At 40.2% G+C, this 17,155-nt stretch overlaps 1 protein-coding gene across 1 annotated transcript in view; it reads left to right on the top strand.

The window, feature by feature from the left end:
* The window catches only part of LOC132833588 (protein polyglycylase TTLL10-like), a 44,135-nt gene extending 29,601 nt beyond the window's left edge, over positions 1-14,534 (top strand). The window contains exons 6-10 of the mRNA XM_060851956.1: positions 2,293-2,464; positions 4,540-4,680; positions 6,979-7,095; positions 13,773-13,866; positions 14,005-14,534. Of these exons, the coding sequence (XP_060707939.1) occupies positions 2,293-2,464; positions 4,540-4,680; positions 6,979-7,095; positions 13,773-13,866; positions 14,005-14,534 (1,054 nt within the window). The remainder of the gene's footprint in view (positions 1-2,292; positions 2,465-4,539; positions 4,681-6,978; positions 7,096-13,772; positions 13,867-14,004) is intronic.
* The last annotated feature ends 2,621 nt before the right edge of the window (positions 14,535-17,155 follow it).

Raw genomic sequence — 17,155 nt, 5'->3', positions numbered from 1 at the left:
GATTGCATCATGGATGGATCCGCTAATATTTAAATGGAGTTGTTCTGCATTTCCAAACTCTGAGCCATGTTGGTTCTGGTCTTTTAGACATTGATAAAAGTAAAATACCGCAGATGTTGGAAATCTGCAAGTAAAATGCAAAGGATTGGAAGAATGTAATGTGTCAGGCAACAAAAACAGAGTACATTTCATGTCAAACATAATTGTTCAGAATAGAAGGAAGTTCCAAATGTAATCAGTTTTAATGCTGTTGAAAGTTAGAGGGGGTGGAGGCAGAGGAAGAATGAAAGGGACGATGTGGATGGGTGTAGAGGGTGGCAGAGATTGAATGACAAAGATATGACAGAATAAAAGGTACAAAGAGTGTAGGTCTTGTGGTAAAGGAACAAAGCATTTGTCCGGAGTGGGTCATAATTTGCAGAATGATGGACAACACTTCCTGAAAGCAGAAACATGAGGATAAAGGTCAGGCTGGCACATGGCAAAGAAAAAGACGAACAAAATGGGGTATAGAGTTCATGATCTGAAATTACTGAACTTGATGTTGAGTTGGGAAGCTGGACAATGCTGAAAAATGAAGTTCTGTCCCTTGAACTTTAACCATTGGAAGCATTGGGTCATATTTGCAGAATGAGTAGAGGAGACTACAAAATGTTGCCCTAATCTTCATTTGGACTCCTCACAAAAGATTTAAATGTGAGCAGCAAATACAAAATACTAAATTGAAAAAATGCAAGCTATTCTAGTTGGATTCCCAATGTATGAGGCATTCAGTTGTGCCATACCCATTAAAGTCCTCACCTTGGCCCTCTGCTGTGAATCTGTGTGTTTGTTTTATTCGCCCAATGGATGTGATTGTCACTGGCTAGCCAGAAGTTATGGCCCATCTCTCATTTTCCATGAGAAAGTGGTTATGAGCTGCCTTCTTGAACCATTGCAGTCCATGTTCTGTATCACAATGCCCTTTAAGGCAAAATTCCAGGATTTTGACTTATTGACAATGAAGGAACAGCAATATATTTCCAGTCAGGATGGTCAGTAGCTTTGAAGGGAACTTGCAGGTGGCGGTGTTCCCAGGTATTTGCTGTCCTTGTCCTTCTAGATGGAAGTGGTTGTAAATTGGGAAGATGTTGGCTGAAGTTCTTTGGTGAACTTCTACAGTGTATCTTGTAAATAGTACACACTGCTGCAACTAAGCATCAGTGGTGAAGGGAGTAGATGTTTGTGGATGTAGTCTCAATCAAGTGTCCTGGGTAGTGTCAAGATTGTTGAGTGTTGTTGGAGTTACACCCATCCGATGGGGAGTATTCCAACATATTCCTGACTTGTGTCTTATAGATGGTGGACAGGTTTGGGGGAGTCAAGAGGTGTTTTACTCACCACAACATTCCTAGCTTCTGACCTGCTCTTGTAACTGCTGTGTTTATGTAGTGAATCCAGTTGAATTTATGGTTGATGGTAACCATAGGTTATTGATAATTAGATTTAGTGATGGTATCACCATTGAATGTCATGGAGCGGTGGTTTATTTGGCTCTTATTGGAGCTGGTCATTGCCTGGCATTTGTATGACGTGAATTACATGCCTTTTTTTAATCAAGCGTGAATATTGTTGCGTTTGAAAATGGACTGCTTCAGTAACTGCGGAGAAGCGAATGGTGCTGAACATTGATGATTGCACAATGAGAATCCCTACTTCTGACCTTATGATGACAGGAAAGCCATTGATGATGCTTGGGCTTAGGAGATGACCCTGTGGAACTCCTGCAGAGATTAGATACCTCACAGCGTGATTAGATTCCCTACAGTGTGGAAACAGGCCCTTTGGCCCAACCAGTCCACACCGACCTTCCAAAGAGTCACCCACCCAGACACATTTCCCTCTAACTAATGCACTTAACACTATGGGCAATTTAGCATGGCCAATTCACCTAACCTGTACATTTTTTTAATGTGGGAGGAAACCAGAACACCAAGAGGAAACCCACACAGACAGTCACTCGAGGTTGAAATTGAACCTGGGACCCTGGTGCTGTGAGGCAGCAATGCTAACCACTGGGCCACCATGCCGCCCCGGGTAGATATTCCCTATAGTGTGGAAACGTCCCTTTGGCACGTGACTCCATAGTAACGTCGAAAGTCATCATTTGCCCCAGTGCCAACCATACCCGCACAAAATCAAAGGCAGGAATCTTAAAAGTGTCTTTAAGTTTAACTCAGATATGAAACACTGAGGATGAAATATCTGTCCATGGAATTGTCTTTATAAAGTCTGTGCATTTCATCCAAACAGATACATTGTCAGGCCTTTACTCCTGGAAGGTAGGAAGTTTGATGTTCGCTCATACTTCTTAGTCGCCTGCACTGCGCCTTTTATGGCTTTCTTTCACCATGGTTATGCCAGATCAACGTGCAACATATATGATCCATTCTCCGATGATCTAACAAGTCACCTGACAAATCAGGTAAATTGAATACAATAGAAAATACACTCACCCTCCCTCCTCCTTCCATGGAACTCAGGAGGAAAAAAACACACGTTGTCGTACCAACCTCTTATTTAATGTAAGTTACTTAAAAAGAAACAAATTAATTTTATTATTTTCCATTGAATGGGAGGATTTAAAGTAATGCAGGAACCTAGCCTCTTCCATGTATAAAAATAAAAACATGGAGCATTTACTGTGACAACATCATCATCAATCAGAGCTCAATTGCCAACCAATCAACAATCATTTCTCATGCAGCATAAGTTGTTGTCCCCTTTCAAATTTTGGCATTCTTGCATTTGTCCTGATGACAATGGTATGTCTCATTTTTCAGCAATATTCAACTTCTGTATGAACAGACGGTCTAACTGAGGTGTTTAAAATGATTTAACGATGAGCTATAGTCAAGGCTGACACGGTGGCTCAGTGGTTAACACTGCTGCCTTGCAGTGCCAGGGACCCAGGTTTGATTCCAGCCTCAGGTGACTGCGTGGAGTTTGCACATTCTCCCTGTGGCTGTGTAGGTTTCCTCCCACAGTCCAAAGATGTGCAGGTCAGGTGAATTGCCCATACTGGTAGGGGAATGGGTCTGGGTGGGTCACTGTTGGAGGGTTGGTGTGGACTTGTTGGGCCAAAGGGCCTGTTTCCACACTGTAGGCAATCTAATAATTTCTCTGTTGTAATAATCCAGAACAGAAATTTTACAATTACAGGGAGGAATTTTGGATGTGAAATTAATAAGCAATCTCTTACACAAATGGTTGAAGGCATCTAGTCTTCTCCCCAGAAAGCTGTCAAACTGGGTCAGTTAGAATTTTTAAGACTGAGATTAGTAGATTTTTGTGACATAACATTGTCAAAGGATCAAGGGTGAGGAATTGGAGACTTAAGTGTAATCCAGCCATGACCAAATTGAATGCTGGACAGGTTTGAGCAACTGAATGTCCTCCTATTGTTTCATTGATGATCACGTTTCAATCGCCATGTAGCTTTGAAATATGATCAATAAATGCAAATTGTTGCTGTTTTGTTGAAGGTGCAAAATGGTGGGTTTGTAAATTAGGTACAGACCAGGCCACTGTCAGTTTAGTTTGTTTTTGAACCCATGTGATGCCAACAAAATGGGCACCATGCATCTGATGTTTACTCTGATGGGTATGAAAGTTTGGGTGGAAATATCCCTTCCTGTTTGATACTAAGGTTTCATGATCAAGGCATACAAAGGTTTTGCATGCTGCAGGGCACTGTGCAGATTGAACACTGCTCAGACATTGTATGACCGATTTCTGATTCCTCCTGAATTTGCGAGGTCTGCTAATTCTGTGATCCATATCTACCAGAATTTCTGTTTATTTATGGGCCAGTTTCCTCATTTCCCCTCCTCCACCTCACCCCAGTTCCAAACTTCCAGCTCAGCACTGTCCCCATGACTTGTCCTACCTGCCTATTTTCCTTTCCACCTATCCACTTCACCCTCCCCTCTGACCTATCACCTCCATCCCCACCCCCATTCACCTATTGTACTCTATGCTACTCTCTCCCCACCCCCACCCTCCTTTCATTTATCTCTCCACCCTTCAGGCACTCTGCCTCTATTCCCGATGAAGGGCTTTTGCCCGAAATGTTGATTTTCCTGCTCCTCGGTTGCTGCCTGAATAGCTGTGCTTTTCCAACACCACTCTAATCCAGAATCTGGTTTCAAGCATCTGCAGTCATTGTTTTTACCCTGTTTATCTATGGGCCTCTTGTATTAAAAGTGTCTCTTATATGTGTCCTATTCTCAAGAAGAAAGATGTAACTTCAGTTAGTTCATTTGGTTGGATGGTTTGTTTACAATGCTGAATGACACCAACAATACAGGTTCAATTCCTGTACTGGCTGAGGTCATTTTAATCTCACCTGAGACATGGTGACCTGAAGGTAAAACTCATCACCATTTGTCTCTTTCTGTCTTTTTAATATGAGAATTGGACTATGATGACTTCACCTCATCTCTAATGAGATGGAGTTTTATTCCAATAATTGCAACTTTGCACTTTCTTAACCCATAGTTCATACAGCGAAAGAACTCACTGTACAACGGAATGAAAGAGGAAACTATCTGGTCTATGGAACGATTAAATAAGTATGTTAATGAGAAATATATGAAAGAAAAGCATCTCCCAAAGGACTGGGTCTTCACTGTTTTTGCAGTAAGTATGTACTCAAATTTCACACAATCTCTAACTAACAAAATTCAGTCATGACACCATCATAGGCGTTAGAACAGTATAGCACAGGAACCGACCCTTTGGCACACACGTTAGGTACTCAGGCCTACTGATTAGAGCTGGCATATATCACCGAGTAACAATTTGAAAACCAAATGCTTCAAGAATCAAATTCCTTACAATGGCAGTCACAACATAGAATATTACAACTGATATTTATTAGGTGTACATGTGGCTAAATCTCAGAAAATAGGCTGCTATAGAGTCATAGAGATGTACAGCATGGAAACAGATCCTTTGGTTCAACTTGTCCATGTCGACCAGATATCCTAAATTAATCTAGTCCCATTTTCCAGCACTTGATATATGCCAAACCCTTCTTATTCATATATCCATCCCCAGATGCCTTTTAACTATTGTAATTGTACCAATCTCCACCACTTCCTCTGGCATTTCATTCCACGCGCACACCACCCTCAGCGAAAATGTTGCCCTGTAAGTCCCATATAAATTTTTCCTCTCACTTTAAACCTATACCCTCTAGTTCTGGACTCCCCCATTCCATGGAAAATACTTTGTCTATTTACCCAAACCATGCCCCTCATGATTTTACAAACCTGTATGAGGTCACTCCTCAGCCTCCGATGCTCATGGAAAACAACCCCAACTGTTCAGTCTCCCTTCTTATAGCTCAAACCCTCCAACCTTGACAACATCTTGGTAAATCTTTTCTAAACCCTTTCAAGTTTCTCAACATCCTTCTAATATGAGGGGGGCCAGAATTGTACACAATATTCCAAAAGTGGCCTAACCAATGTCCTGTACATCTCTGATTTAATCATGTCACCAAGGTTGCAAACAATTCAGTTCAACCTTTGGAATAGAATCTGAGGATGTGGGATGGGATGAATAGATCAATGTCGAGCGTGTGCTGCTGAAAAAGCACAGCAGGTCAGGCAGCATCCGAGGAGCAGGAGAATCGACGGTTCAGGCAAAAGCCCTTCATCAGGAAGGGTGATGGAGGGCTTTTGCCTGAAACATCGATTCTCCTGCTTCTCGGATGCTGCCTGACCTGCTGTGCTTTTCCAGCACCATGTTCTTGACTCTAATCTCCAGCATCTGCAGTCCTCACTTTCAATTAATGGTCAATTAATGAATTTTTTTTTGCCTGCATTATGTTTATTGTTTTCTTTGACTTCAAAAAGCTGCTTGTTTCAAGTTTAGTTTCCTCCCTTAAGTATTGTGTATTTTTCTGTGGCTGAGATCGTAAATTTGTGGGTAGTTGACTCCCAGCCTTCATCTCTACATGCTTCATGGAAAATCTTTTCAATCTATTCAGTGCTCCTTCTGGAATTACCAAATCAAACCATACAAAAGGAGGCCATTCAAGAAGGCTCTGAGTATGTAGTTCAAACTACATACCTGCATTTCTTAATGATATGATAGATGTCTAGATTGGGGATGTTTGTATTGGGAAATGGGAGATCATGGTAGGTTCCTCCATCTGTCCCAACAATTGTTTAACCCAAACAAGACAGTTCTCAATTGATAAGCGACTGAGTTGATCATTGGTAACCTTGCCATGTTGACTCAATAAAAAAGATGCAGAAATATCTTTTAACTTGCTTTTTGTAGATAAACATGGCATTTGGAAATGTTTACCTAATGGTAAAGGATGAATCTGGAACCAATCTTTGCATATCTTTATATTTATTTGCAGTGTTACACATTACAAGCACATGATACCGAATCCAATAATTATTGTATTAGTCTGTGTCACTTGTAAGGGTCAAATCAATCCCCAGTTAATGCCTACCACCAGAAGATTTCTGATGAAGGACTTTTGCCTGAAACGTCATTTTTCCTGCTCCTCGGATGCTGCCTGACCTGCTGTGCTTTTCCAGCACCACTCTAATCTTGACGCATCCCACCCAAGTACAATTAAACACATTGAATATAAAATTAACATATTCCCTTATTTAAATAACTAACACCTAATATGCATAACTATGGTTTATAAACAAAATAAATCTAAAACCTCAAAAAGCATTGTTTTGAAAGAGGTCGCTCCTGTATGTTCCAATACACTTTTTTTTGTAAAAGAATGAAGAGAAGCAATTTGAACTGCAATTGTAATAATATGATGATGGAAGAGTTCCAGCAGGTCAGATAGCACCTGTAGAGAATAGGAAACAGTAGCCAACATATTGCAGCAAATGTTTCTTTGCAATTGGTACATTGGTTCACAAAGTGATTGAAAACTTTCATGTTTTCTTTCAGAAGAGGATGCAGGAAATCATGACAATATGCTTCAATACTGCCAGGAGTAAACTGGATCCTAAGCTGGGCTGCTTTGACCTCATGGGCTGTGACTTTATTATTGATCAAAATTTCAAGGTTATTGTAATTTTTACTTTCTTCTGTTATAGATGATACTGTGTTTACATGGATCTATAGGTAGGAAGGTTCCGAAATTTGGGTTCATAAATTTCCCTGTCTGAATCCCCTCACAACCTGCCGAAGAATAGAGAAATGAATATTTTGGCAATGTATTATAAATAGTGTATGAAAGAGAAGTGGAATCCTAGGGTTGAATCACAGTACTTTCTCTGTGTCAGACAGTTGCAAGTTTGTCCTAACATCAGGGAATTAAAGCCAGAATCTTGTGCTATCCGGAGGGACTTCTGTATGGATGAAGGTACTGTCTTTTGGATGAGATGTTAAACTGAAGCCCTTTTCTGCCCTCTCCAGTGGTTATAAAATATTAAATGGCACTATCCAAAGTAGAGTGGGGGAGTTTTCTTGATATCCTGACTCCCTCAATCAATATCAAAAACATATATGATCAGGATTCAATATACGGATGTACCTACTAGAGAAGGTCCAAAACTTGACCTACTCTTGGGAAATAAGGCAGGGCAGGTGACTGAGGTGTCAGTGGGGGAGCACTTTGGGGCCAGCAACCATAATTCTATTAATTTTAAAATAGTGATGGAAAAGGATAGACAGATCTAAAAGTTAAAGTTCTAAATTGGAGAAAGGCTAATTTTGACGGTATTAGGCAAGAACTTTCAAAAACTGATTGGGGGCAGATGTTCACAGGTAAAGGAATGGTTGAAAAATGGAAGCCTTCAGAAATGAGAGAACGAGAGTCCAGAGACAGTATATTCCTGTTAGGGTGAAAGGAAAGGCTGGTAGGTATAGGGAATGCTGGATAAATAAAGAAATTGAGGGTTAGATTAAGAAAAATAAGGAAGCATATGTCCGGTATAGACAGGATAGATCGAGTGAATCTTTAGAAGAGTATAAAGGCAGTAGGAGTATACTTAAGAAGGAAATTAGGAGGGCAAAAAGGGGACATGAGATAACTTTGGCAAATAGAATTAAGGAGAATCCAAAGAGTTTTTACAAATACATTAAGGACAAAAGGATAACTAGGGAGAGAATAGGGCTGCTCAAACATCAGCAAGGCGGCCTTTGTGTGGAGTTGCAGGAGATGGGGGAGATGCTAAATGAGTATTTTGCATCAGTGTTTACTGTGGAGAAGGACATGGAAGATATAAAATGTAGGGAAATAAATGGTGACATCTTGAAAAATGTCCATATTACAGAGGAGGAAGTGTTGGATGCCTTGAAATACATAAAAATGGGTAAATCCCTGGGACCTGATCAGGTGTACCCCAGAACTCTGTGGGAAGCTAGAGAAGTGATTGCTAGGCCTCTTGCTGAGATATTTGTATCTTCGATAGTCACAGGTGAGGTGCCGGAAAACTGGAGGTTGGCTAATGTGGTGCCACTGTTTAAGAGGAATGGTAAGAACAGGCCAGGGAACGATAGACCAATGAGCCTGACGTCGGTGGTGGGCAACTTGTTGGAGGGAATCCTGAGGGACAGGATGTTCATGTATTTGGAAAGGCAAGGACTGATTAGGGATAGTCAACATGGTTTTGTGCATGGGAAATTATGTCTCACAAACTTGATTGAGTTTTTTGAAGAAGTAACAAAGAGACTTGATGAGGGCAGAGTGGTAGGCGTGATCTATATAGACTTCAGTAAGTCGACAAGGTTCCCCATGAGAGACTGGTTAGCAAGGTTAGATCTCATGGAATACAGGGAGAACTAGCCATTTGGATACAGAACTGGCTCAAAGGTAGAAGACAGAGGGTGGTGGTGGAGGGTTGTTTTTCAGACTGGAGGCCTGCGACCAGTGGAGTGCCACAAGGATCGGTGCTAGGTTTACTACTTTTCAGCATTTATATAAATGATTTGGATGTGAGCATCAGAGGTATAGTTAGTATGTTTCCAGATGACACCAAAATTGGATGTGTAGTGGACAGCAAAGAAGATTACCTCAGGTTACAATGGGATCTTGATCAGATGGGCCAATGGGCTGAGAAGTGACAGTTGCAGTTTAATTTAGATAAATGTAAGGTGCTGCATTTTGGGAAAGCAAATCTTAGCAGGACTTATACACTTAATGGTAAGGTCCTAGGGAGTTTTACCGAACAAAGAGACCTTGGAGTGCAGGTTGATAGCTCCTTGGAAGTCAAGTCGCAGGTAGATAGAATAATGAAGAAGGTGTTTGGTATGCTTTCCTTTATTTGTCAGAGTATTGAGTACAGGATCGGGATGTCATGTTTGGCCACTTTTGGAATACAGTGTGCAATTCTGGTGTACTTCCTATCGGAAGGAGATACATATCAGAAATATGTTGTGAAACTTGACAGGGTTCAGAAAAGAGTTACAAGGATGTTGCCATAGTTGGAGATTTGAGCTATAGGGAGAGGCTGAAAGGGCTGGGGCTGTTTTCCCTGGAGCTTCGGAGGCTGAGGGGTGTTTTTCAGGTTTATAAAATGAGGGGCATGGCTTGGGTAAATAGATAAGGTATTTTCCCTGGAATGGGGGAGTCCAGAACTAGAGGGTATAGGTTTAAGGTGAGAGAGGAAAAATTTATAAGGGAGTGAGGGTGGTGTGTGTGTGGAAGTAGTGGAGGCTGGTACAATTACACCATTTAAAAGACCTCTTAATGGATATATGAATAGGAAGGGATTAGAGGGATATGGACCACATGCAGGCAGTGGGACTAGATTGAGTTGGGATATCTGGTCGGCGTAGATGAGTTGGACCGAAGGGTCTGTTTCCGTGCTGTACGTCTCTATGACTCTATAACTCTACGTGAGATCTTGCTGTGTGTAAATTGGTTGCAGCGTTTTCAGTGCTACAGCAAATACCTTTCAAAAATTTTCAATTGTTTATAATGTCCTTAAATGGTGAACTGGAGACTTGAAAATGCTAGAGTGGGAACATGCAATGCCTGACAGTGTGTCCATTGGTCAGTGGGCATTGTGTGGGCATACGTTTTATGAGCATTTAACATAATTTTTACATTAAGATTCTATGAAGTTGCTTGATAGAATTTTGTTCAATTACTGTCGGAGAAATTAGCCCAATAAAGCAGAGACCACACAAACCAGATCGGGTGAAATTGACAAGTTGTTTATTACAAGCGATATCCCTGGAAGAGAAATTGATGAGGCTGACACAGAACTGACAGTCTGTACAGGTAGATCAAGGGTTCTCTTCCTTGAGCTGAGGATGGAGACAGGTTTTATAGGAATCTTGTGCAATAAGGTTAATTAAAATGGGGAAAGATTTGGAAATTATATAATCCAGTTACAATGATGATAATCGAAAACAGTTATCGGAAGAATGTCCTGTTTGGCGATACAATGTAACATCCTGACACAGTATCAATGAGTTCTTGATGGGATGGTGAGATTCCAGTTCTCTTTGCAGATAGGTGAGAATGTCCCTTTTGAAACAATAAGGTGTTTCCATTGTCCTGTCCTGAACGAGGTCCTTGGTGGTGCCTCTCTGTCTGACCTGTTTTTTGTGTGGCGTTGGTATTGCTGTGTTATGAGACTGCCCCTGCGACTTTGGGACAGCTGTGTTGACCTGGTATTGTTAGTGTGTTTTGGAAAGTGTATTCCCTTGTCTGTGAATGCTGTCTGGTTTCACTTGTTAGTCCGTTTGGTCACTGCTGAGGCATTCTGGATGTTTCTGGTATAGTTTGGCCAAGTTTGCTTTCCTATGTTCTGTGTGGACCTACAATGGGTAGGCAGGGTGGCAGATCTTTTCCCACAATTATTTACAATGATGTTCTCCCAGCGGGGCTACTTGTGATACTGAATGCTGTCTGATGACACCAGCATTCACATTGCAATCTTTATTTGACCAATTAAAGTAGGCATTGCAAAGTATAAACAGTGCAGGAGCAGGTTTTACTGACTAACTAGTCCATGCAGGTGTGTTTCTGTTCTGCACAAACCTTTCCCCTTCTGTGCTTCCCCTTGAATGTCTTTTTGCTGTTCACCTCTACTACTCCTTGTGATGGTGAGTCCATGGATTAACCATTCCCCGGATAATAAAGGAGGAGCAAATTACTGCAGTTGCTAGAATCTATGCTGAGAATAAAAAATGCTGAGAATCACAGCGGGTCAGGCATCATCCATGGAAATGCGCCTGTTCTCCATTGATGCTGCCTGATGCACCATGATTCCCAGCATTGCTTTGTTTTCATTCTAGATAATAGATTATACTTCAGCACTCTATTTAGATATCTATATAAGTGTCTAATTTGGCTCCAGATTTTGATATTCCATTGATGCCCCCTAAGTGTCTATCCTACAAAATCCTTTCATAAGCTTTAACACATCAATCAGGCTATCCCTGACTTGACTTCTCTAAAAAAAGCTTCAGCTTGTTTACTCTCTCCTGGTAGGTGTTACTTCTCCATTCACATATTATGTCACCAAAATTGTTTCTGTACCCATGTCCATATTACAAAACAAAGACCAGAACTGCTCATAATATTCCATTTGGGGTCTAAACAACCTGTACAAGCCTAACAATATTTCTTTGCTTTTCCAATCTTTCTCTCTAGAAATGAACATTAGGGATTTTTATTTGTTTTTTAAACGGCCGTATTAACCTATGTCACTAGAGTCATAGAGTTGTAGTGTCATAGAACCATACATCATGAGAAACAGACCCTTCGGTCCAAGCAGTCCATGCCGAACATAATCCCAAACTAAACTAGTCCCACCGGCCTGCTCCTGGCCCATATCCCTCCAAACCTTTCCTATTTATACACTTATCCAGCGTCTTTTAAATGTTGTAACTGCACCCACATCCACCACTTCCTCAGGAAGTTCATTCCACATGCGAACCACCCTCTGTACAAAACATTTGCCCCTCGTGTCTTTTTAAAATCTGTGTCTTCTCACCTTAAAAATGTGCTCCATAGTCTTGAAATCCCCCATCCAAGGGAATAGACAGCTACCACTAACTCTATCTATGCCTCTCATTATTTTATCAACTTCTAAAAGCTCGCCTCTCAACTCCTATGCTCCAGTGAAAAAATCTCAGCCTCTCCAGCCTTATTTATAACTTAAAATTCCATACCCAGCAACATCCTGGTAAGTCTCTTTTGAGCCCCCTCCAGCTTAATAATATCGTTCCTACATTGCGTGACATGTGTGTCCATCCCTCAGATCCCCCTGCTGCATTTAGATATTTATTTTCCAAGGAGTTTGTGGCCTCCTTATTCTTCTCACAGAATTGTGTTACCTCACACTAATCTATTGTGATGTTCATTTGGTAATTACATGCTCTTTCTGAAAGTCTATTAATATCTTCCCATATGTTTTTGCAGTCGTCTTCTCTATTAACTTTACTTCCTAATTTGATATGTGATGGGAATTAAATAAGATTTTATTTAAAACGTTGCATCAGGAGTGAGCAACATGAATTAGTACCGTAAGGCAGATTTTAGCAGGAATGAGCCTTGAACACCTAAAGCATTCACACGAACAGAAATCACTGGAGAGCAACCCTTGTGTAGCCCAAGACCTGTATCAGCCAAGAAAGCAGACAAGAATATAAACAGATTCCTGCAGACAGAATAAGAGAAAGACCTAGGGCAGAAGATTTCTATTTACTGTACAAGAATGAAATGTAAACAACGTATGCATATGTGACTGCATGGGTGTCAAGGTTGATGGTTGTTTTGTGCATACAGAGCAGAGATCGAACAGAGCGTGACAGAACTAGGCAGAGTCAGACAGAGTACCAGACAGAATTCTATATAGCCAGTCTAAGACAGAATGCCTTCCTTTGAAGCTGTTGAACAAGTACAAATTTAACCAGCGTTTCTGAGCCCATCTGTGGTATGCGTCAGAGATTAACCACAGCAGGTGTTATTCGCAACATTTGAAATTGTACTTCTTGTTTCCGGAGTCCAATCATTTAGGCAAATGAACAAAAAGCAGTACAGCCCAGGAGCAGGCCTGGGAATATCATTTGTCAACATTTAACAACCCCAATTTGCTATTCATTCTGTTGTTTTTCTCCTGAATAAATAGAAAGCAGGCCCATGTGCAGCAGCTAGATGCAAATGAAAACCTTCCCATTCTGTTTCCCATTCTGCGTCAGTGTGATACTTTTCCTTATCCAACACGAGCAATCCAACAGCAAAGCAACATGTTTGTTTATATAGCACCTTTAATGTAATAAAATGAGCCAAGATCTTTTGTATTGGCTTAGCAAGATGATGAAATTTGATTTCAATTTTAAAATCTGGGATTAAGAGTCTAATGATGACTATGAAACCATTGCTGATTATCAGATATGTCCATTTGATTCATTGACGTTTTTAGTGATGGGAACTGCTGTCCTTGCCTGGTGTAGGCAGCAATCTGGTTGACTCCCAACTGTCCTCTGGGCAATTAGAGATGGGCAATAAATTCTGGTCTAGCCACCCACATATCATGCATGAATATTTATTAAAAATTATAATTTTATATTAAAATATACTGGGTGAACCATGTAAGGAGATATTCAGGTAGATAACTTCTCAAAGAAGTATGTTGTAATGAATATCAAACTTCCAGAGATTATATTAATAGCACCTAATGGAATTACAACATCCGCTGCCATCTCAGTATCTCAATGTCATAAAATCAGATTGATGGGGGCAGGCTGGATTAACAGTTGTATTTCTAATCTGTTTGCAGGTCTGGTTACTAGAGATGAATGCCAATCCATCTTTACACAGACACTGTTCAGTTCTCAAAACACTTATCCCTCAATTAGTCTATGAAGCTCTTGGTAAGATGGTCATTTTGCTCACGTTGCTTGAAAAGAAGATTTATAGAAACCATTGATCATTTTCAAGTGATTAAATGAATATTTCATAAATGAACAAAAAGTTGTGCATTCAACAATTCTTTCTCTCTCTGTTCTTAGATGTGGTACTTGAGATATTCAAAAAATGTAGTAAAGGAGCATACATCTTACCACTTCAGTCACAGAAGGAGTTTGTCCTCATTTATAACAATTGCCATCTATCACAGATTCCGCGACCATTAAGAGTTAGGGGCGCCTCTCCGACAATTTCTAAGCAACCTTCCCCGCTATGTCCACGTTCTCTGAAGCGCCCAGTAAGAAAGTCTTTAAGAAAGCCGTCCGCAATTACATCTCTATCAGATCATGCTGGTGTTGAAATGAAACCTCTCCAGAAAGCCGTTTCCATGCTATCCCATGGTCAGCTACCAGTCATCGCCCAGATACAGAGCTTGTACTGTGCAGAGTCCAAAGCTAAAACCAACCACTTTTTGAGAAGTCAGGCTGCCTCTTTGGAAGGATGGAGTCAACTACAGACCAGTGTTTCCAAACCAATGATGATGACTACACCATTCATGTCCGGACTCAACAAAAGATTTGCTGCCATTCCAAAACAAAGTAAGAGCTTGGAAAATAGTCTACTCTTCAAGTAGAACACCCATCTACATCCATCTGAGATACACCAAATATTGCATGTCAAAGTTGGCTGGAGTGAAATCAACGAAACATCACAGCAAGGTGATCTTGAGCCAGCTACCTTTACATCAGAAGCAAGGTCAACTCCAATGAAACAACTAGAGGCCCAGCACTGATGGAATGTATGCTTGACTGCAAGATGACTGACTGATCAACTGTACTCACTCTGCAGTATTCGCAATGTAGTTTTGGATGGATCAGGAGAAAGATTTGACAGCATTCTGTCTGCTCGTTTGTTTTGTCAAATTAAAATCACTCCATTCACGTTGTCATTTGTTCATGCCCATGTCAGTGTAAAGATATTTCTTTCCTATTTTACATCAACGATTATGCAATTTAGTCATGAAACATTAGGGTTATTACACAAGAATTTAGCATTCCTGATATATGACTTTATTTCTTACAATATCATTATATAGAACAACTATTAATAGGCAATAGCGATACATGGCACAGTATCAAGTGTAGATGGAAACATAGGCATATCGAAAGCTCGAGTGAGTACTTGAAACGATGGCAGCTAAGCTCATTGTGGAGCAGTGACATGTTTATTACTTTAGATCTAAGAAACATTCATCATAGTATTTTATAAATTTTAATTATCTAGGAACCTTGCTGGGAAAGAGATATTTAGGATTCTACATACTAAGTTCACTAACAACAAGTGGGCAGATACAAATAATAATTAAATGGCTCATGTTAAATTATCCCTTCTTAAGGGTACTGAAACATAAAGAGGTAACTCACATTACAGTCTTATAAAGTCCAGGTGCAACCTGATTATTCATTTGTGAGAATTAAGAACTAACCACTGTGCTGTGGATCTGATTTTATTTATATTGACCAGAGGAAAGAATAGCAGAATTCTGCTCTGAAAGGACATTACCAAAATAATACAAGGTTTTCATCACGTTCCAATTGGTCTGTGGTCACCATTACTCACTCCAGCTTTTTATTTCAGATTTGTTTAAGTGAATTTATATTATAGATATTTTTTAATCAACATGTTCAGGCACCTCTGGAGCACATGGGACCCAGGTCTCCTGTTCCACTTCACCTGGCGAAGTAGCAGCTCTTTGAAAGCTTGTGATTCAAATAAACCTGTTGGACAATAATCTGGTGTCATGTGACTTCTGACCTTGTTCACCCCAGTCTAACACCGGCACTTCCCCATCCTATTCCAGTGATAGGGATGTGACAACTCAGTCACAGAAGAACTCCATGGATTTAAAATATAAGATGCATCTCTATGGCTGCTATGGTGGGATCTGAACCGATCTCTCTGGAGTACTACAGGCCTTTGGATTACTAGACAAGTTTGTATTGGATAAACACAACCACAAAACTATACTCAGAAGTATTAGGTATAGTTCTGAATATCATACCTCTGGGCAGATGACTTAGGGTACGGATTCACCAGAACCATATTAGATTGCATGTTTCTACTCGCTTAAGTGTAGAAAATTAAGGGATGAGATATTTGAGGGGTGTAAGGTCATTAATGATTAATTAGGTGGATAGGAATAGGTTATTTTGTCATTTGGGGGAATCCCAAACAAGGGAAGTACACTCATAAAATTATACTTAAGCTATTCAAACATCAGAAAACACTTTTTTCACATAAACAGTGGTGGAATTCTGAAAGTCCGCTCTGGAAAGATATTGAGGCTGGAAGCCAACTACAAAATCCAAGTTGACAGTCCAGTGCAGTAGAGAGAGAGAGAGAGAGAGAGAGAGAGAAAGACAGTACTGCACCCTCAAATATACTGTCTTCCAGATAAGATGTTAAACTGAGATCCCTTCTGCTTTCTCAAATTGATTTAAAAGATTCCAAAGCACTATACTGATTTAGACACAGGAGTGCTATTCCTGATCAATATTAGCCCTTAGTCACAAGAACAAATATCTGATCATTATTGTTAGAGCCCTTGCTGATTTTTCAATACATTATTAAAATTCTTTTCCCAATTTTGAACTGTGAATTTGTAGACTTTGGGAAACAGCTACTTGGAAAAGGAAAACAACAGACCAAACAAGCATTTGTTTGTTTGTGAGTATAGACCTGGAGGTTAATTGCAGTCTCATTCTTAATTAAAACAATTCGTACAGAGGTAGTACCCCCAGTAAGAAAGCAGAGATTGGTAGCTGGGAATTGGTTTCAGCAAGTCTGAAAAGAGACCCTACATTCAGGCCGATGGTGAATGGTAATTAAGGCCTCAAACCAGGATGGTTAGTCTATCAGGGTAGATCCAGAGTTGATTTTTTTAAAAATGTGTTTTCTGAGGAGATGAGTTTGGCTTCTGCTGACACAACATGAATATTTGAAAGCTCCTTGTCTAATCACCCTGCTTTCAGGAAGCTAAGTCATAAGGTACCTTTGCCTGACTGAACTGAAAAGCAAGAAGCCCACATTTATACCTGTGAAACAATACATCATGAAAAACATTCAAGTAATCTGGCCAGTTATTTTCTTTTATTTATTCTTGAACTGTGTTTGTTTCTGTTTATTTTGTGTGTGAATGGGGATGAAAACAAATGTTTTGGCATTAAAGTACAGATATTAATTAGATTACCTTGT

Source organism: Hemiscyllium ocellatum, chromosome 37 (assembly GCF_020745735.1).
Source record: "Hemiscyllium ocellatum isolate sHemOce1 chromosome 37, sHemOce1.pat.X.cur, whole genome shotgun sequence".
NCBI classification, from domain to species: domain Eukaryota; kingdom Metazoa; phylum Chordata; class Chondrichthyes; order Orectolobiformes; family Hemiscylliidae; genus Hemiscyllium; species Hemiscyllium ocellatum.
The sequence above is the reverse complement of the archived record's forward strand: the minus strand, read 5'-3'. Positions and strand labels throughout refer to the sequence as shown.